The following is a 21,419-nucleotide window of genomic DNA, read 5'->3' as shown; positions in this document are numbered from 1 at the left end:
AGAACAAACTTCACTCTTTCCCCTAAAATCGATATTTATTTAGTGTTATGCAATCCCCAGTACAAACAGACGGGGTCAGCGAACTTTTTCTTACGTCTTTTTTTCTTTTAGTAAGTGTTTAATGATAGTTTTCATATAAGTGTAGATATAGATATTTAAAAGTCACCTCTCCCCGATCAAGTTTCTCGTCAAGGAAAAATCGGCAGCTCTTCTTCTAAGTTGGTTATGATAAGGTGTTTAATTCCATTTACAAAACAACTACGATAATGAGCAGCTTGTTCAGCTCATTTGAAAGCACTCCTAAACTACACAAATGATTGTAACAATCATGCCCTCCTAATTACTAAGGAAAATGAAGAATTTATTAATGATATGTTTAGAGATGATTGAGAAATAATATTGGCATTTAGAAAAACACCTGTTGGCTAAAGTGATCACAACAAATGCGAATCCCCTTCCCTGAGAAAGAAGAAAACCGATTCCTGCTTACGCTTTCTTGTAATGTCAGGCCAACTCGAGGACTCATTGCGGCTATGATCAGTGTTTTGATCATAATCAGACCACCAAAGAGTAAGAGGACATTAGGCCATTCTCGAAACAGAACCTGCATAAATTTCTAACCACATGAGCATGAAAATGAAATCAAGAGATCAAGAGCAGATTATGGATCTCAACACTCACATCTCTTGTTGGGATTGAAGATTGCGACGACTGAGCTTTAGTGTTTTTCAAGTTTTGGTTAGATCTTTAGCTGTGTCTCTCTCTCTATATATATAAACCTTTGAAAAGACTATGAAGCGGGAGATTTGATATTTTCATGAGATTATACAAAATTGAACAGAGAGAAAGAAAAAAAAAACAAAAAAGGCTAATAAAAAATCCACACATCACAAATCTATATTTACATGATGTCATTGTGCCATGAAAGAACTATATCTTCAAGCTCTGTAATCAAATCAGACCACCGTGAATCATCTTCTTCACCTTCAACAACTTTCACTTCAACAACAACAACATCAACAGCTAACTCCACAGCTTCCACCACAATCGCAGTTCTACCTCTCCCTAATCCAACTACTTTCGCTTCTCCTTCTTTCTTCATCTTCTTCTTCACTACATATCCTAACTTCTCCCCAATCACCTTCGCCTTCTCCTCCACTTCAACGGCCGAAACCTTCGCCGTGAATCTCCTCTCCTTCTTCTTCTTAATCTCAAACAATCCAGAAAGATCTAATCCCGACGACAACGAGATTAAATCGAAAGCAGTAACCAAACCAACACTCGATTTCGTCTCCGGTTCAGAATCAAACACATTACGATGAAACTCAGAAGTTTCTAGAGACTTCTTGAACCAACTCGTCTTCATAACCGTTTCAATACTCATCCTCGTTACTGGATTCGGATCCAACATCTGATAAATAATCGATTTAGCTTGTTTCGAGATCCAGCTCGGAAACTTATAATCTCTCCGATGAATCTTCCGATACATCGCCGCGATATTCGAATCATCAAAAGGCACATCACCAACTAACAAAACAAACAAAATCACACCACAAGACCACGCATCAGCTTTCGCTCCGTCGTAACCTCGCCGCGAGATAACCTCCGGAGCTGTGTAAGCCGGAGTACCACACGCCGTGTGAAGCAATCCGTTTTGGAGATGTTCCGGTAAAGCGGATAAACCGAAGTCAGAGACCTTGAGGTTACCTTGCTCATCTAAGAGTAGATTCTGAGGTTTCACGTCGCGATGAGCGACGCCGTCTTGGTGAGAGAATCTGAGAGCGGAGGCGAGTTGTTGGAAGTAACGACGCGCGGTTGATTCGGGGAGACGACCAAGGCGGAGGACTTTAGAGAAAAGCTCGCCGCCGGAAGCGAGTTCCATCACGAGGTAGATCTTAGATTTGGTCGCCATAACTTCATGGATCTTGAGTATGTTTGGGTGGTGACGGAGACGACGCATCGCATCGATCTCTCTGATTATTCTCGGTTCCATTCCGGATTCGATTGTTTTCTTCTTCTCGATGATTTTAATGGCGACGAGCTCATCGGAACCGATCGTACGAGCTAAATGGACTTTCGCGAAGCTTCCGCTACCGAGTCTTCGACCGAGTTCGTATTTTCCGAGGAGAAACTTCGCCGGAGATGACTGGTTTTGCGGCTTAGGAACTGGTTCCATTGCGGCGGAAGAAGAGAGTGGCGGTGGCGTTGGTGCCTGAGTTTTTCTTAAGGTTTCAGGGACGAATTGTTTGGTGGGCTTCTCTTTGCATTTTATAGAGAAATGATATTTAGTTGCATTTTACCAAAAATACCCTTGGAGAAATTAGTTTTGATTTGTCAGTAAAGAAGTATAATTTTTTTTCTATTTACTTTGAGAAAATTGTGCAGAAAATATTTATTGTATCTCTCTTTTTGTTTTTATTATTTGTTTGTCCTATATAGATACACTTAAAAAAAAATACACTATACATTATTGTTTTTTGTCTATTAAATTAATAGTGTATTGTTTTTTCTCAATCATAGGCTCATAGCTGGTCTGGTCTTAAACGTAAACAACTAAATATAATACTGTTATAATGAAAAATGGTTATGCAATATTAAGTTTATTATAGTTGTTTTTCAAAAATCATAAGCAAACGAACCATGTATTTGTTGTTTGAAAAATTAGTAAAGAAATTAGGCAGATTTGTTCAAATAGTCTATTTTTTAACATAAATTTTTAATGTGTATCTTTTACAAAAATTATTTTGTGAAGTAGTTAAAACGATCCGACCCGTTTTTTAATTATAATAATCTAGTGATCTCATACTCACTAAACAGTTAACCACATTCAAACTAAACAATGGAATCTAACCAAACATTAAACCAATAAATTAAACACTACAAGAAAACCTTTGTTTTGAGACTACTATTTGCGACCACATTAATGGTCACAAAAATTAGCGACCGTTTTGTGACCTATTTGCTACTATAACACAACTACAGAAAATTTGGTCGCTACATGGTCCTAAATATGCGACTAATAAAAATAGTTGCTAAGGCGTTGCTCATTTGCGACTAAACTAAGACTACTATAAAAGCACTATAGTACGAGTCGCGAAACAGTCGCAAACAGCAACGAGTTAGCGACTATCATTGACGTCGTTAATTTTGGTCGCAATTTCGTTACAAATTTGCGACGGAGTTGTAACTACCTGTATCAGTTATAACTTCGTTGCAAAGTAGTCGTAAACAAAAGTTAGTTAAAAACGTGGAAAATGTTGAGGATAGGTGGTGTACTGTACTTTGCCGACATATAATTGTAGTCCTTAAGTGGTCGTAAAAAGGTGGCAAATGAGTCACAAAATGGTCGCAAATTTGTGACTCTTATCTGGTAGTCGCAAAACGGTGATAACATTATCCCTATATATAAGCAACCGCTCTCTCGTCTCATTTCTCACACCTCTCATTTCAATTATTTGGTACAAGAAAAGCAAAGAGCGAAAAAATAGAGAAAGAAAAAAGGAGAAAAAGAAAAGAAGAAAAAAAGTGAGAAAAAAACAAGCGAAGAAAAAATGTGGAATTATTCAAGAGAGTGGATGTACAACAGGATCGATCAAGACACAAATCATATCTCGAAGGCATTTTTGGAGGGGGTAGATCAGTTCATAGCTTTTGCAAGTAACCAGTCATCAGCACATAACAGTGGAGGTAGGTTTCTCTACCAATGTATTAGATGTCAAAATGAAAAGTCATTTCATGCTCGTACGATCTCATCGCATTTGCATAGTAGAGGATTCACGCCTGGATATTATGTATGGTTTGAACATGGTGAGGATTATAATGTGGTTGGGGAAGGAACGAGTAGTCATTATGGTAATGTAGATTATACGTGGGGTGGTCAATCAGTAGAATTTGATGGAGGGAATGGTGGGAATGTATTTGCTGGTATGGTGAATGATGCATTTCATGGTACTACACCATTTAATCAGTATCATCAACATGAACATGAAAGTGGATCTCATGTTCATGAAGAACCTACCCAAGATGCAAAATGGTTTTCTGATATGTTAGATGCTGCAAATAATCCAATTTATGATGGGTGTCGGGAAGGTCAGTCGAAATTGTCGTTGGCTGCTCGTTTCATGAACAACAAAGTAGATCATAATTTATCTGAAACCTGCATGGACTCATGGGCTGAATTATTTACGGAGTATTTACCAGAGGGTAATCAGGCAACCGGTTCATACTACGAGACAGAGTCTTTGATGCGAAAGATAGGATTGCCGTACCATACATTTGATGTATGTATAGATAATTGTATGCTCTTCTGGAAAGAAGATGCGAAGTTGGAGCATTGCAAGTTTTGTGGAAAACCAAGGTACAAGGACACTGAGGGAAGAAATAGAATACCTTTTAGTCGTATGTGGTATTTACCTATTACTGACAGATTGAAGAGAATGTACCAATCAGAGAAGACTGCATCGGCGATGAGATGGCATGCTGAGCATGATTCAGAAGACGGAGTAATGTGTCATCCATCTGATGCAGCAGAGTGGAAGAATTTCCAATATCTGCATCCTACATTTGCAGGAGAAACAAGAAACGTTTATCTCGGATTATGTACAGATGGTTTTAATCCTTTTGGCATGTCCAAACACCATTCGTTATGGCCTATAATCTTGACACCATACAACTTACCTCCGGATATGTGCATGAACAGTGAGTATTTGTTCCTAACAATTCTGAATTCAGGACCAAATCATCCAAGAGCTAGTCTTGATGTTTTCCTCCAACCGTTGATCGACGAGTTAAAGGAGCTATGGTACAACGGGGTTGAAGCCTATGATGTTTCGTTAGATCAAAACTTCAACCTTAAAGCTGCGCTTTTATGGACTATTAGCGATTTTCCGGCATATGGTATGTTGTCAGGATGGACTACTCATGGGAGATTATCATGTCCTATTTGTATGGATGATACAAATGCTTTTTGGTTGCCGGCTGGTAGAAAGACATGTTGGTTTGATTGTCACAGGAGGTATCTTCCTACAAATCATCCACTGCGGAAGAATAAAAATAACTTTCTAAAGGGAAAACATGCTTTGAACGATTATCCACCGCCATCTCTGACTGGAGAAGTTATATATCAGCGTATAAGGCAATCTAAAGCACCTAAAACATCTATCTGCGGTGGAAATGGTCATGAAGATAAAGTGGAAGGCTATGGAAAGTGGCATAATTGGCATAAAGAAAGCATATTTTGGGAGTTGCCTTATTGGGTTGATCTGATTCTACGACACAATCTTGATTTGATGCATATCGAGAAGAATATGCATGATAATATCATGTATACTACTATGAATGTTAAAGATAGATCAAAAGATACAGTGAAGTCAAGATTGGACATTAAAAGATTTTGCTCTCGGAAAGAATTGCATGTAGATGACAGAGGGAGAGCTCCAATTCCTGTTTGGAGGTTGACTCCAAAAGCAAAAGAATGCCTATTAGAATGGGTCAAACATGAGGTTAAATTCCCTGACGGCTATGTATCAGATTTGGCTAGTTGTGCAGACATCAACGGTGGAAAGTTCTCAGGAATGAAAAGTCATGATTGTCATGTATTTATGGAACGACTGCTTCCGTTTATATTTGCAGAACTTCTACCGCGAAATGTGCACCTTGCATTATCAGGTTTATATTAATTATCTCTTGCATGTTTTATTATTGAAAATAATAATGGAATAATAAAGATATAATGTTTTAATTATGTAGGGCTTGGAGCATTTTTCCGTGATTTATGCAGTAGATCGTTGGAACAAACCCGCCTTGAGGTTCTGAAGGAGAATATTGTGATGATTTTGTGTAATTTGGAAAAAATCTTTCCGCCTTCTTTCTTTGATGTGATGGAGCACTTACCTGTACAGCTCCCATACGAAGCACAACTTGGTGGTCCTGTGCAATACAGATGGATGTATCCTTTCGAACGGTTTTTTAAACATCTTAAAAGCAAGGCGAAGAACAAAAGATATCCAGCGGGATCAATAGTTCAATCATACTTAAATGATGAGATATCTTATTTTTCAGAACACTATTTTGCTTCCAACATATCTACAGCGAACCGAAGAAGGTATAGCTTAATTAATTAGTAATTGTGGTAATTCAGTATTCGCTTCCAATTATATTAATGATAGTGAACTAAATTTAATTTTCAGGGAGATAAGGTATAATGAAGGTGAAGTACCTGTTTTTCCTGTACCGGTACCAGAGATATTCACTTATGTGGGTCGTCCAAGTGGAAAATGTAGTGAATTTTGGTTAAGTGAAAAAGAGTACAAATGTGCACATGCATATGTTTTGCGCAATTGTGACTATTTTAGGCCACTTGAGAGGTATGCTGTTTGTTAATTTATTAATTTTAATATACATGATCTTCTTGGTTTCAGGTTAAAAAGTCATATATATTTTTGGTGAAAAATAGGTTATTGGAGGCGCATATTCGATATGGTGATCCAGAACTTTCTGAGGCTGAAGTCATCTAAAAAAGAGAAGCAGATTTTCCTAAATGGATTCGTGAATATGTAAGAATATTCTATTCAAAAAGAGAAGTCATCTCATAACTTGTTTGTGAATCAAACTATGGTTTTTTGTTAGGATGTTTTATGGATAGTTGCAGGTTTTTTGGTACAATTGTTTGGGTTATAATCCTAATCTAAATCGGTTTTAGTATTTAATTTTAGTTTTTTTTTTAAAAAATTTCTACAAAACAGTTACAAATCAGATGCTATAAACTCACCCTTTTGTGACCATGAACAATAGTAAGCAGAATATAAAAAGTTGCATATTGGTTGCTAATTTGTAACCCTATTCTGAGAACAGAACGTTGCAAATCTACAACCAAACAAATCGTCATGACTCAGTCGCTATTATGTGACTACCAAAAACGGTATCAAAGTAGTCGCTAACACTCTAGGTTGCTATTTAGTTACTAACTGTGACTACTTGATTACGTCTCAATACAGTCGCTAAAATAGGGAGTCGCTATTTAGTCTCTAATTACGACCGCGAAGGATAGTCCCACTCTAGTCGCTAATATACGACCACTATTTGTACTTACTAATCTGTGGCAAATAAGCGACCACTTTGTGACCGTATTAATTTGCGACCAAATTTTAGCGACCGTTTCAGTTAGTCTTTCATTAGTCGTAAACAGCGACTTTAGGACCACTTTGTGACGATTTTGATGGTCACAAAAAGCATGTTTTCTTGTAGTGTTTATTGTTTCCATATGGTGAACAAGGTTATATGGAAATAACTTTTCCATATAGAGAAGGATATACTACGAAGAGGCCATACGTTACAATGGGAGAGTATTATGGATACCAAATATATTCAAGACTGACATCTCCATGAACAATAATTTGTTCAGGCCGTTTTTTCCATCAATATGTGGTTGATGCATACACTGCTATTGAGCAAGAACATATGAACTTTTCCACTTAGAGCAGATCATTACAATAATGTATGTGATGCAGTTGAACAAGGGGATGCAGATTCAAAGAAAACTAGGCCAAGAAATAATTTTACCATCTTCATGGTACATGGCAATAAGTAGACGGTATGAAAATTCGGANGACCAAATTTTAGCGACCGTTTCAGTTAGTCCTTCATTAGTCGTAAACAGCGACTTTAGGACCACTTTGTGACGATTTTGATGGTCACAAAAAGCATGTTTTCTTGTAGTGAAATAACCAAATAAATAATTCAATAACATCTAACCATCAATACCAAATAACATAACCAAGTCATAGAATAATGAATCAACAACCTAAACAACCGTTCTTGACCAATAGATTCTATTCTAGCAACCTAACAGCAGCATAGAACGAAAAATCAAACCTCTATAACATCTTCATTTTCATCGTCTTGAGATTAAAATGTATTTTACCGAAACTATCCTTGGAGAAATTAGTTCTTATGTGTCATTAAAGAAGTATAATAAGAAGTATAATCTTTTTTCTATTTGATTTGTTGATTTTTTATTGTATCTCTCTTTTTGTTTTTGTTGTTTGTCTATATATATACACTAATAAAATACACTATACATTATTGTTTTTTTTGTCTATCATAATAATAGTGTATTTGTTTCTTTCTCAATCATAGCTGGTCTTAATAAATGTAAACAACTAAATATAATAGTGTTATAATGAAAAATGCTCATGCAATATGAAGTTTAGTATATTTGTTTTTCAAAAAGTCATAAACAAATGAATCATGTGTTTGTTGTATGAAAATTTTGTTCAAAGAGTCTAATTTTGAACATTAACTTTAAATGTGTATCTTTCACAAGAATTATTTTGTAAAGTCCTGCTTTATGGTCAACTATATCATCAAATCCAGCATATTAAAAAATTATGCTTTGATTTATAAAATTATTGACATTTTAAATTGAATTTGTAATAGTTGTAAGTTTCAGTCTTTAAAACATACTTAGTAAAACCATATTTACTCTTTTAATAAATATTGCTGGGGTTGAAATTTATCTTATAAAAATTAGCAAAATTGCCCTACCAAAAAATAAATTAGCAAAATCATCACATAGCTTACATGTCCATATATTTATGTATTTCAGAAAAGATATCCTGGATATTAAAGCCAAAAATGTATATGTTTTGCACATACTTCGCCTATATTTTATCGAAGAGATGCTAATATAAATTTAGCAACTTACTAAGAATAGTGTAATTTTTTCACCGTTTGACAAAAAAAAAACCTTATCAAAACGTTGCAAAATGCAAAATAATAAAGAATTCACATGTTCATGATTCAGTTCTAAACTATCTTCGGTGTGAATCAAGACTTATGCGACTAGAAGACAAATATTAGTTGATCCTCAATTATTGTTTCAAATTATATAGTATTTTCCTTTTTCATCATTAAACTGAAAAGTATAAATCTATATAACAATGCTCCAAAACTATGATTATTAAGAGTTTTGGATCTAGATAACAAAATCACAATCTTGATTTCGGAAACTTATATGATTCCATAGAGTGTATGTGTTGGTTATTAACTTATAAACTACAAATGCATAATGATAAAACACAAAGTCTAAGAGATTTGTTACCTATATAAAATACAAAGTCATAACAAAAACAAATTCGAGAAGATAATATATTTGGAAAATAGGATTTCTCACATTTTGAAACAATATAACGCACATACATAAGCTATTTTTTACCGTCCAAAAACAAAAACAAAAACAAAATCTTCAAATATAAACCCTAATAAGACTATTTTACTCAAATATCTTACTGTCGATATCACAATGTGTATATTCCCACTCTCAAGTCTCAAGTGCAGAAAAGCTAATCATCAAAAAGTTGGAATAATTAGAATTCAAAATAGAGGAATATAAATAAAATCTTTGGTGTTCATCATTGTTGTATTTTATTGGACACTTGGTGTTGGAATTAAATAATTTGTATTCCTTAAATAATTCGTCTTCCCATTTTCAACGGTCCATACTCCATACGTGTTTAATATTATTTCTTCTTGCTAGATTCCTTTTTTTATTTCCCATCAAAATAAAATTTCCACCTGAAAAGTTTAATTAACCCATCACTTAACTGTGCTTAACCACAGTCAGTAATAAATTACTAGATTTAATTTAACTAAATGGCAAATAAGTCATTTACCCAAGTGATCAGTGATCATTGGTGGCTCCTTTAGACCCCAAACTAAACAAACCGTCAAGATGGTTTGGCGGCTGTCGACTAACAGCTGGACGGTTCTGATTCACCCAACTCAGCAAAATCTTGGGCCATATTCCGAACATGGTGTGGTGAGCGAAATAAATAATACCAAATTGACGTCTTTTGGTTTTGATGTTAAAGTTAAGAGAGCTTATTAAGAACAAAAGATCCAATTCTTGAAATACTTTATTCTTCTGAGATTTAGACTTTGTTTAGTCAACAATGGCATATTCGTCACACTCTAGAACTCCCACCAATGTATCAGTCGCCTCCATATTATATAACATGGAAAAATTTTACGCATATGCATGAAACGATGATATCATTATATTAAACCATTTTTGATACGTATCTTAAGAAAATTACTGCTATATATTTGGACTATTGGGTATAGTGGAATTAGTATATGATTATGTTGTATCAAAATATCTTCTGCAGTTCATATTTAAATACTGAGCAGTGAGCAGGTCAGACCATGTTGCAAAAAAGAATAAACCAAAATTTTGTAGGAAACTAAATTATTCAAATACTACAGTTACACATTATAATATATGTATATTGTTGAAACTTTTTTTATAATGTCTCATATACTAGGAGTTGTCTTAAGTAGACTTAAAATTCATTTAGATAGCTTATTAGGACAAAATGGAAAAGTTTGAGATACGATACGACCATTAAACTTTCAAAGAGACGTGATAACATGATGTTGCCATGAAATTATATGTCGAGTTGCGTGAAACATAGGATAACTTGCAATTTAAATATAAATAAAGCTCTATATTTTTGTTCGTGTTATTTAAAATTTTGATTGTGTGTCGAGCCCTTGGGTGTGTATGTGACTATGTGGTGTGAGGTGTTCTATCTTCAATCAGATAGGTTGAGAAGTTGAAACGTAAGGCATGAATGAATTGGTACATTTGGACATATATAAAATGGTGATTAAGCAATGAATTTTTATTTATCATCATTTCACAAATCACAGGACAAGTTAGGCAAAACTTGTTCATTTTTACTATCATTTCACAGGACAAGTTAGGCAAAACTTTATCACCATTCTGACATTTTTTGTAATGGTTTTCGACTTTTCTTACATATGTTTTCTTTATATTGTCGTGATTACGCTCTTGCTTATAAATGATTACTTATGGTCTATATATGATAAAATGAACTTAATAGTACATGTAAGTCTAATTTTTTCAACAGTGGCTATAATATTTTATTTTTAATAATCCTTTTTCATGTTAAGAATGTAGTAAAAACAGAATACAAATATAAATAAGAAATTTCCTAGATCCATCATCGAGTGGAAGACGACATGATTTTGACCCTCAAATGAAAACGACACAATGATAAAATAAAAATATTCGAAAATAACAAGGAACCACCAATTATAGATTTTAGTGATATAGTATCTAATATTATATACCGTAAATTATATATTAGCTCTACCTATATGTTTGCCATGTGTTTGAAATAATATATTATATACACAAAAAAAATACTTGGTCAAAAAGCTGAGTCCAATATTTTTCAACAAATCTTTTTAATATTAAGGAAATGAAATAAAATAAGTTGTCTAATTCGAATTATTTTGTGAAGTGGCCGATTCTATATGAGAGTTCTAGATCTGTGGATCTGTAAATGTTGAAACAAGAAAAATAGATAGAATACAGATTTGTATATTATTATTATTAGGAGGTGACGTGCAGTAAAAATACTAGATTATATATAGTTTTCGAATTTGTTTTCTTTCGTAAAAATTCCTATAATTAAGTGTTTTAGATTCGTATACATCAAGGTGGTCTTTTGGAGTAAGTTACGTATCATAGAGAGTGAGATCAAAACTTACTTACAGGGTTAAGTTAAGGCGATTGCATGATTAATCGACAAATTTTGCAAACTCTTTACAATAGCCAGTAGATAATAAACCAAAAAACAAACAAACAAACAAAAGAGAAATATATATCAGCAAAATATTCTTTATGCCAATAATGCTTAGGCAAGTGGGTATGCCATTTTGGCCGATGCTTAGATTTTTGGTAATTTCCATTTTTGGTAATATTGATGAGCATGGGAGCTCAAGATCCCCATATGGAAATTTTAGTTCCTAAAACCATGGAAAAAATGAGTGAAACCAAAATTTGTATGTTAAGTATTTCTCTGGTATATATATTCAACAATTTTCTGGTATTCACAGTTTCACATTAGCATAATTAAGATCTGAAACTATATTTTTTTTGTTAATTATTTATCTCTAGGAGCCACCAACTTTATTGTTTATTTATTTTCAAAAGAAAAAACATAAATTTGAAATCGATGTATCAAAGTTTGAAAGCTACGTTTGCCATAGAGATGTTGTCTTTCATGATGCTGTGGGTGGGGGGATGGATGCTCCACCACCAATAAGAGTAGTTCTCTTTACAATTATATTATTTAAATATCACTATATATGCAATTCTATTTATTTATTCGTTAGAACGAGTATCGTCAAAATAGAATGTTATAGACTATGAATCATATCGTTATCATGGCAGTTTGGTCTTTGGTTTTCTAGTTTCTAGGTGAAGCAACAATATACGTGCAATATGATATATACGAAGGGACCAAACGCAGTTTCTATAGAGTATTCTTAATAAGCTGATAAGCTGATTATTGCATTGAAACCATGTATGGGTCACCTCGATTGTATTCCCAAACGTAGATATATAGATATATTTCATAGTGTAATGTTATATTTTTTAAATGAAAGTTATAAAAATACACCCATTAAGAAACTTATCATTTGATATTTGACAAAACATAACATTTGTAGTTATTTAAATGGCTGAACGTTAATACTTCATCTATTTTACAAAACGTATTTTTTAGGACTTCTGCACACACACACTCATTTTTTTTATCGAGGTAAAACTCTCATTAAATAATAAACCTCATTTCATAATAATAAATTAGGTTTTCTGAATTCAGTTCTATATAAAAATGAGTCTATCAGTCCCTTTATTTATTTTTCTTAACCTTTTCTCTTCACTTTATTTTACGCGAAACATACTCAAAACCAAAAACCATAATGATGTATATAGTCATATTAATATTTTTAAGATTTGTGGCATTTGTTTGAAAGATTTAAAGATACAATATGAATTGTTTTTTTCAAGCTTAAATTTCTGACCTACACAATTGCTAAACAACTCTTGCGATTGACACGCATGTCATCGATCGTATTAAAAATTGTAATTGATTGACATATCGTTTGTTGGACCAGCGACGAGTGATCTTATATGTTATTTTGATTGTGAAGAACGACATATATAAGAATCTTTTGTCATCAGACTAATCTCCTTTAGATAGTGTAGACGCTAAGTACTAATTTACCATTGGACTAGTGTTTAGCCAATGATAAAACATAAGAGTAGTAAAACAGGACACGTGTATATCATAGTCTCAGCAATTATACGACTAATTATGGAATGAGACTTGCTTCAAATTTCTCTGTTTGGTTATTATACACAACCGCACAAATCACAAATCTACAGAAGCAGCAAGGTCCACTTGGTGGTCGACAAGTGCGATTATTGGAGCCAAAAGGAGAGCATCAATGGACCACATATAATGGTGTCTTTACACCCACATATTATTTATTGACAGAGTATAAATGTATAATAGTATTAGTTAGATGTTATTATAATTTGAAGGGAACTAATGCAATTATTTATATCGACGCGTTACATCAGTAGAGGCTCCCACACTTGGACCAATGAAGAGGCCTATTTCGATTAAGCAAAGTTTGGGGACCCTCTTCCAAGTAGCACTACAATTAGAGAATTTGATTTGGTTTTACAATTAGAGAATTTGATTTGGTTTCTCTCCTAACCACCAAATGTTGTTTTCTTGAATAAAAATCAAATAAAATATCCCTCCTTCAACAAAACTTCCACTTATTACTCATACTATGATGGATATATATAATACAACATGAAGAAAAAAATTCATTATATACTAAAAAAAGTTTCAATAATGCGGTCGAAGTTAAAGATATCACAATAGCATAAATGAATTTGATCAGTAAAAGAGTGTACCTTATCAAACCAATGATCAAGTAAAGTTCCGCCATCTCTCCTCGTTTTCTAAGTTCTAACATCACATTCATAGTTTATACTACTAGCTAGTTTTATGTCACAAATCAAAACTTTAACCAAAGAAATTCTTCTTATTGTTTTGATAATTTACATCCAACCATGTGTCTATAGAATGAATATATCACTGTTTTTCAGTATGAAGTATTAACAATTTAACATAATGAAAACAAAGATTGCAATAACTTGATTTGCATTGTAGACGTTGTTGGTCACAATTTATGGGTTAAGTAGGTGGTTATTGTCGTCCAAAATATTATACTATGATGGATATATATAATACAACATGAAGAAAAGAAAAATACATTATATACTAAAAGTTTCAATAATGCGGTCGAAGTTAAAGATATCACAGTAGCATGAATGAATTTGATCAGTAAAGAGGGTACCTTATCAAACCAACGATCAAGTAAAGTTCCACCATCTCTAAACGCTTCTAAGTTCTAACTATACAATATACATTCATATTTTTGTACTACTAGCTCGTTTTATTTGTCACAAAGCAGACTTTAACCAAATAAATTCTTCTTATTGTTTTGATATTTACATTCATCTGTCTACAGAGTTATCACTACTTTGAGTATTTAAGTATAAACATAACGAAACAAAGATTGCAATAACTTGATTTGTTGCATAATAGACGTTGTTGGTCACAGTTTATGGGTTACAGTAGGTGGTTTTTGCCGTCCAAAATATAATGATGTTTTACGAAACCAAATACAACTAAAAATGCAGACATAAAACAAGTGAAAACGTCTCCTCGATTACAAGAAAAGACGCATAATGATTTAGAATGAAAATTATTAGGACAAAACACTGTATACGTGTGACTTAATTCTTGTTATTTTATCATATACTTATGAATATGATAAAACAATACACTATTCTAATGTCAAAACGTGATTATTTCGGTTATTTTATTTCAAGTTGAATAGAAGAAACACAAGATAAATATCTCAATTTGTTTTTAGTAAAAAAGATCATATCACACAAGTAAGAGAGGAATAATGAGAAGAATCCATCTGCTTAGTTCAACAACACTGTGCTTTTCTAATACATAGCAAATGAATAATGTCTTACAACTAGTACTAGATTACAACATAGTTAATTTAAAACAAAACCCACTAAATCTAGAGAGACTTTTACATACCCCAGATTCCTCTAGCCGACGCCACTCTGCTATTCGATCTAGCAGTGAGTTCATACAAAATCCTAGCAAATGAATCAGAATACTTACCTTCTTGAAAAAGCAGCTCAGCGAACGCATTCTCGTATGCGAGTAGCAATCCTCTGTTCTGAGGCTCAGAGACAAGGTTCTCGAGTATCATTGCAGCTTTTCTGCATACTTCTGGAACAGGATGCGGAGTCTTTATCACTTTCAGCAATCTATCAACCGCCCTGGAAACGATCATAATGATGTGTCATTGTTGGGATCTAAAACAGTTTGAATGTATTTGATAGAGAGAGGGAGATTATATACCATCTCTCACTAGCGAGCTTTAATCTGCAATCCATGTTAACCTCCACGAGATTGTAGAGGGCTCCAACAGCTGCGGCTTGTGCATCAACGGCTTGTATGCTCAAAAGGTCGACCAGTCGCTTGTGTATCTGCAAGGGATTGGTTCATTGTTGGGTTTATCCTCTACTTAAGATGAGCAAGTAAGCAGAAACCATAAGATGATTACAAGAAAGAAGGTATCAAACCTGTGGAATAAGGGGACTAATGAAAGGTTCGTTATCAGGATTGATTATCAAACGTCCCAGCAATTCAGCCGCAGCACAATTCCAAGCTTTGACAGAAGAATCAAGAATCCCGACCACAGCTTGAACAGCTTTCTTTTCACTATTTGCACAAGTAATGATTGACTCACATTAAGTTGGGAGTTTGAAACAAGTTATTATGCATTGTGTTAGACAAAAACAGGGATATACAAATTCTCACTTTATGTTGATGAATGACTGTTTAAGCGAGCTGAAGATTCGCAGATCCATTAGATGCGCTAGGTTTACAATTGTCTCGAGCGAGTTTGTGACCAGCTCTTCGTCCTCTGTAAACATAAGAGTCGCTAAGACAATACTTCCCAATCAAGTATCAAGAACATAAAAGGAAAGACTGAAGAGAGAGATTGCATTGATGCCATTTCAATCCAATCCAAGAAGAAACAGTCAAAATTCAACTGCGAGGAATTAACTAGTAAAAGAAACAAAATTCCTCCTTACCGGTCATGTGATCTTGTATGCACTGGAAAACAGTTTCTAAGCAATGGCGATGCTGAGCCATTAGAACTTCATTATCTGGCATGAAGGAGAAGTTGCGGATAACGTTTGAAGCAGCAATGGCACACATTTGTTTTTCTGATCTCCCTTCATCGTCTAGATTAAATAAACCATCCTCTTCCATCCACCACTGAGAGGACTGATGTTTTCCAGTGCTCTTTTTCCCTAATGCCTCAGCTGCTGAGGAACCAATGCCGGATCTGCTAGGCCAAATATTAACCGGGCGCTTAGGTTCCAAATAAAAGCAAAGATATTTTAAAATTACATTGAGAAAGCAGTATGGAAATTGGCTCACCCAGGGGGTTGAATAGAGGCTAGAGCATCATACTCATTGCCAAATCCAGTAACTGAAGTATTTGTACCTAAAGATCTGACCCTAGTTCCTCTTGTTAGGTCCTTTGGGAGAGCTATATCACGCCAGTCATCTATCTGCCAAATTTTTAGCATAAGTTGGTTCAAAGAAGAGAGAAAAAAAAACATAATCCTAACACTAAACATCAAAACCTTAAATACAGAAACAATTGAATCAACTCACAATTAAGAGAAGGGCATCAAGCAAGCCAGGTATCTTTGCTAGAGGCGTGACATCTCTACGAATGTCTTCCTTTTCTTTAAAGGAGAGCAATGTAAGCGTATTCAAAGCCCACGTCACCTCACTCTTCAAACCACTCTGTAGCGCAAGGACTATTCTTCTGTTGTTCTGTTCTACAAATTCCAATGATCCCAGCAAAACAACCAATAAGAAACAAACAAAACCATTAACTAGTAACGCAATATCCAAAATATGGAAAGTAATGAGCTTTAAGCTAGTAGTGCCAGTGTGACCACAGACTGAAAGTCTTGTGAGCTCTTAACTCCTTTTCAGACCCAAATCACAATAGAGTCTATCTTCACATAATCACACATTCCAAAACTCAGATTCGACAATATAAAGAAGAGCTCATCAATCTCAACTCAATTTTCAAATCAATGTAAGCTACAGTAACAAAAACAAACCTATATACACAAGGACGGTAACTAAATCCACGAGAACAAAACAACGAAGATACACTGATTGCGAAGCTTACCCATGAAAGAATTATGAACAAGAAGAGAAGGACCGAGTAGAGCTGACGGAGACATCGCTTCGGCCGCCGCAGCTGCAGCAGCAGCAGCAGCAGAGTTAGCACTTGTACTACCGAACGGACGGCCTCTCTTCGCCGGTGGACCCGAAGATCCACCGGAATTACCGCCGGATTTCCCAAGCTCCCGTTTCTGCATCTCTCCCTCTCTCTAATTTCGGAATTTAGGGTTCGGAAATTTTGACCCGGAGTTTTTAGTCCGGTTTAAGAGTCCCAGACAATAAAAATTATTAAAATAGAGTATTCAATCCCTCTCTCTCAGTCCGAAGGTTCCGGTATAATCGAAATTTAAAACGTGTTAGTCCGGTTAGGGTCAGACGATTAAATTTACAAAATTGTTAAAAGGGGTCCGGTTTAATTGAAATCAGAAACGCTCACGTCTTCACGTGGATGGTTTTATACAGACAAACTTGCAGAGGAATCGCCAAACCCTGCGCCGCCGTTGTTTCGCCGTCGAAGCAAGCTAAACACCATCCTCTTGAAACGTCTGAGCTCCGCCAACAATTTAAGGTGATTTCTAGATTTCAATTTGCGTTCCCAATGTTTGATTCGAACTTTGAAATCTTTCTGGCCGTGTTTGGAATTTTTCAAATAGCATCTCTCTCGTTTTGATCCTCTCTTTGAGAACTTCACAACTCTGTGTATTCGATTCGCAATCGGCTTTTTCGAATTTGGTCTCTCGATACAGGTATTGAATCTGCTTGTTGATATTATCTTGCAGGTAGCTGTGTGTTGTGTGTAAATCGAAGAGATGGATGAGTCTGATGGTAAAAAAGTTAGGAACATATGTATATTAGCACATGTAGACCACGGTAAGACGACCCTAGCTGACCACCTGATTGCTTCATCTGGTGGCGGTGTACTTCATCCGAGACTAGCCGGTAAGCTTAGGTTCATGGACTATCTTGATGAAGAACAGAGGCGTGCAATCACGATGAAGAGCTCTTCGATTTCTCTTCGTTATAAAGACTATTCGTTGAACCTGATTGATTCCCCTGGGCATATGGATTTTTGTAGTGAAGTCTCAACAGCTGCTAGGTTGAGTGACGGTGCTTTGGTTTTGGTTGATGCTGTTGAAGGTGTTCATATTCAGACTCATGCTGTGTTGCGTCAAGCTTGGATTGAGAAATTGACACCTTGTTTGGTGCTTAATAAGATTGATAGGTTGATTTGTGAGTTGAGGTTGAGTCCCATGGAAGCTTATACACGTTTGATTAGGATTGTTCATGAGGTTAATGGGATTGTGAGTGCTTATAAGTCAGAGAAGTATTTGTCTGATGTTGACTCTATACTTGCTAGTCCTTCTGGTGAGCTTTCTGCTGAGAGTCTTGAGTTGTTGGAGGATGATGAAGAAGTTACTTTTCAGCCTCAAAAGGGTAATGTGGTCTTTGTGTGTGCTTTGGACGGGTGGGGTTTTGGGATCGCTGAGTTTGCCAGTTTCTATGCCTCTAAGCTTGGAGCTAGTGCGACTGCGTTGCAGAAATCATTGTGGGGTCCTCGTTATTATGTACCTAAGACTAAGATGATTGTAGGGAAGAAGTCTTTAAGTGCAGGAAGCAAGGCAAAACCAATGTTTGTGCAGTTTGTGCTTGAGCCTTTGTGGCAGGTTTACGAGGCTGCACTAGATCCCGGTGGGGATAGAGCCGTTCTTGAGAAAGTTATTAAATCTTTCAATTTGTCTATTCCACCACGCGAACTTCAGAACAAGGATCCTAAAAACGTTCTTCAATCAGTTATGAGCCGTTGGCTTCCTTTGTCTGATGCAGTCTTGTCTATGGCTGTGAAACATTTGCCAGACCCCATCGCAGCACAGGGATATAGAATCCCGCGCTTGGTTCCAGAAAGGAAAATTATTGGTGGTGACGATGTTGATTCAAGTGTCCTTGCAGAAGCAGAGCTTGTTAGAAAATCAATTGAGGCTTGTGATTCTAGCCATGACAGCCCTTGTGTTGTGTTTGTGTCGAAAATGTTTGCTATCCCCATGAAAATGATTCCTCAAGATGGAAATCACAGGGAGAGGATGAATGGTTTAAATGATGAGGACAGTAAAAGCGAGTCGGATGAGTGCTTCCTTGCATTTGCTAGGATCTTTAGCGGGGTTCTTCGAGCCGGGCAAAGGGTCTTTGTAATTACCGCTCTATATGATCCCCTCAAAGGCGAATCGTCTCAAAAGTACATTCAGGAAGCAGAACTGCATTCCCTATATCTTATGATGGGGCAAGGGTTAACACCAGTAACCGAGGTGAAAGCCGGAAATGTAGTGGCAATAAGAGGTCTTGGACCATATATATCAAAAAGCGCAACACTTTCATCGACTAGAAACTGCTGGCCCTTAGCCAGCATGGAGTTTCAGGTTTCTCCTACTCTTAGAGTGGCGATTGAACCATCGGATCCTGCAGATATGACTGCTCTGATGAAAGGTCTAAGACTTCTGAACCGAGCAGATCCATTTGTGGAGATTACGGTGTCTGCTAGAGGAGAACACGTTCTTGCTGCTGCGGGAGAGGTTCATTTAGAAAGATGTGTCAAAGATTTGAAAGAGAGATTTGCCAAAGTGAATCTTGAAGTCTCCCCGCCTCTCGTTTCATACAGGGAGACCATTGAAGGTGATGGATCTAATCTTTTGGAAAGTTTGAGATCTCTAAGCTTGAATACTTCTGATTACATTGAGAAGAGAACTCCAAATGGCAGATGCATTATCAGAGTACACGTCATGAAACTACCACACGCTCTAACTAAGCTGCTGGATGAGAACACTGAATTGCTTGGTGACATAATTGGAGGTAAAGGCAGTCATAGCGTTAAGATACTAGAATCTCAAAATCCAAGTCTCGGAGAGAATGTGGATCACATCGAAGAATTGAAGAAACAGTTAACTGAAGCTGGCGTTTCATCAAGTTCTGAAACCGAAAAGGATCGCGAAAAATGTAAAACCGAATGGTCGAAACTGCTCAAGAGGATTTGGGCGCTTGGTCCACGAGAGAAAGGTCCAAACATATTGTTCGCTCCAGATGGTAAAAGAATCGCCGAGGATGGATCAATGCTCGTAAGAGGCTCTCCTCATGTCTCTCAAAGACTTGGCTTCACTAGAGAATCTACTGAGATACCATCAGAGGCATCTGAAACAGCACTGTACAGCGAAGCTCTGACTCTCGAGAGCAGCATTGTCTCAGGTTTTCAGCTAGCAACAGCATCAGGACCTCTATGCGATGAACCAATGTGGGGATTAGCTTTCACTGTTGAGTCTCATCTCGCCTCCGCGGAAGATTTTGAAACAGATAAACCCGAACACTTTGGCATTTTCACAGGACAAGTCATGACAGCTGTCAAAGACGCCTGTAGAGCCGCCGTGCTTCAGAAAAATCCAAGGATTGTTGAAGCAATGTACTTCTGCGAACTGAACACTGCACCTGAGTATCTTGGTCCAATGTATGCGGTTCTAAGCAGAAGACGAGCTAAAGTGCTCAAGGAAGAAATGCAAGAAGGTTCGTCTCTGTTCACAGTCCATGCGTACGTGCCTGTTTCCGAAAGCTTTGGTTTTGCGGACGAGCTGAGGAAAGGAACGTCTGGTGGTGCGAGTGCTCTGATGGTTCTTAGCCATTGGGAAATGCTCGAGGAAGACCCATTCTTTGTTCCCAAAACCGAAGAAGAGATCGAGGAGTTTGGTGACGGAGCAAGCGTGCTCCCGAACACTGCGAGGAAGCTCATCAACGCCGTACGACGCAGGAAAGGATTACACGTTGAGGAGAAAGTGGTTCAACACGCCACTAAACAAAGAACCTTGGCTCGTAAAGTTTGAGTTTATTATATTTGTTGTTTCTTCCTTTTTGATTGGGCTTCGAGTTGGGCTTGTGCTCACATTGGTACATGTTAGAGAAACTATAAAGTGAAGAAAGAACATAGTTGTTTTGAAAAATTGATATGAACTACAATTAAAGTACACCTACAACTACTTCATTTTTCTTTTTCTAGCTTTTATTGTCCTATATTTCTCAACAACTTAAATGTGTGTATTAATATAGAGTTTGACATTTCAATTTATGTATATGGTTTCTAATGGATAGCCTCTGATGACAACCATTTATGTATATTCAATTTCGTAAATGAACAATAGTAGGGTGGAGTTTAAATTGCTTCGAATTGGACTTTGGTTCTATGCC

General features: G+C 36.0%; 4 protein-coding genes across 4 annotated transcripts; 2 read left to right on the top strand and 2 right to left on the bottom strand.

The window, feature by feature from the left end:
* Nucleotides 788-2,251, bottom strand: LOC104746774 (CBL-interacting serine/threonine-protein kinase 7-like). Its single transcript, XM_010468295.1, has one exon. It carries the CDS (start codon nt 2,174-2,176, stop codon nt 902-904), a length of 1,275 nt encoding a protein of 424 aa, XP_010466597.1. The 5' UTR covers nt 2,177-2,251; the 3' UTR covers nt 788-901.
* LOC104748456 lies at nt 3,552-6,515 on the top strand. Its single transcript, XM_010470095.1, has 4 exons — nt 3,552-5,667; nt 5,749-5,962; nt 6,189-6,365; nt 6,455-6,515. The coding sequence occupies exons 1-4, from the start codon at nt 3,552-3,554 to the stop codon at nt 6,513-6,515; spliced, it is 2,568 nt and encodes an 855-aa protein (XP_010468397.1).
* Nucleotides 14,867-17,449, bottom strand: LOC104766199 (armadillo repeat-containing protein LFR). The gene is made up of 8 exons (XM_010468294.1): nt 17,206-17,449; nt 16,674-16,843; nt 16,434-16,567; nt 16,082-16,338; nt 15,804-15,909; nt 15,566-15,704; nt 15,342-15,469; nt 14,867-15,259 (listed from the first exon to the last, which is right to left on the bottom strand). Exons 1-8 carry the CDS (start codon nt 17,396-17,398, stop codon nt 15,004-15,006), a joined length of 1,383 nt encoding a protein of 460 aa, XP_010466596.1. The 5' UTR covers nt 17,399-17,449; the 3' UTR covers nt 14,867-15,003.
* On the top strand, nt 17,632-21,222 carry LOC104746772 (elongation factor-like GTPase 1). Its single transcript, XM_010468293.2, has 2 exons — nt 17,632-17,769; nt 17,981-21,222. Exon 2 carries the CDS (start codon nt 18,011-18,013, stop codon nt 21,056-21,058), a length of 3,048 nt encoding a protein of 1,015 aa, XP_010466595.1. The 5' UTR covers nt 17,632-17,769; nt 17,981-18,010; the 3' UTR covers nt 21,059-21,222.

The sequence above is a fragment of the Camelina sativa genome, chromosome 15 (genome assembly GCF_000633955.1).
Source record: "Camelina sativa cultivar DH55 chromosome 15, Cs, whole genome shotgun sequence".
Taxonomy (NCBI): domain Eukaryota; kingdom Viridiplantae; phylum Streptophyta; class Magnoliopsida; order Brassicales; family Brassicaceae; genus Camelina; species Camelina sativa.
This window is presented reverse-complemented; position numbering and strand designations above follow the sequence as displayed.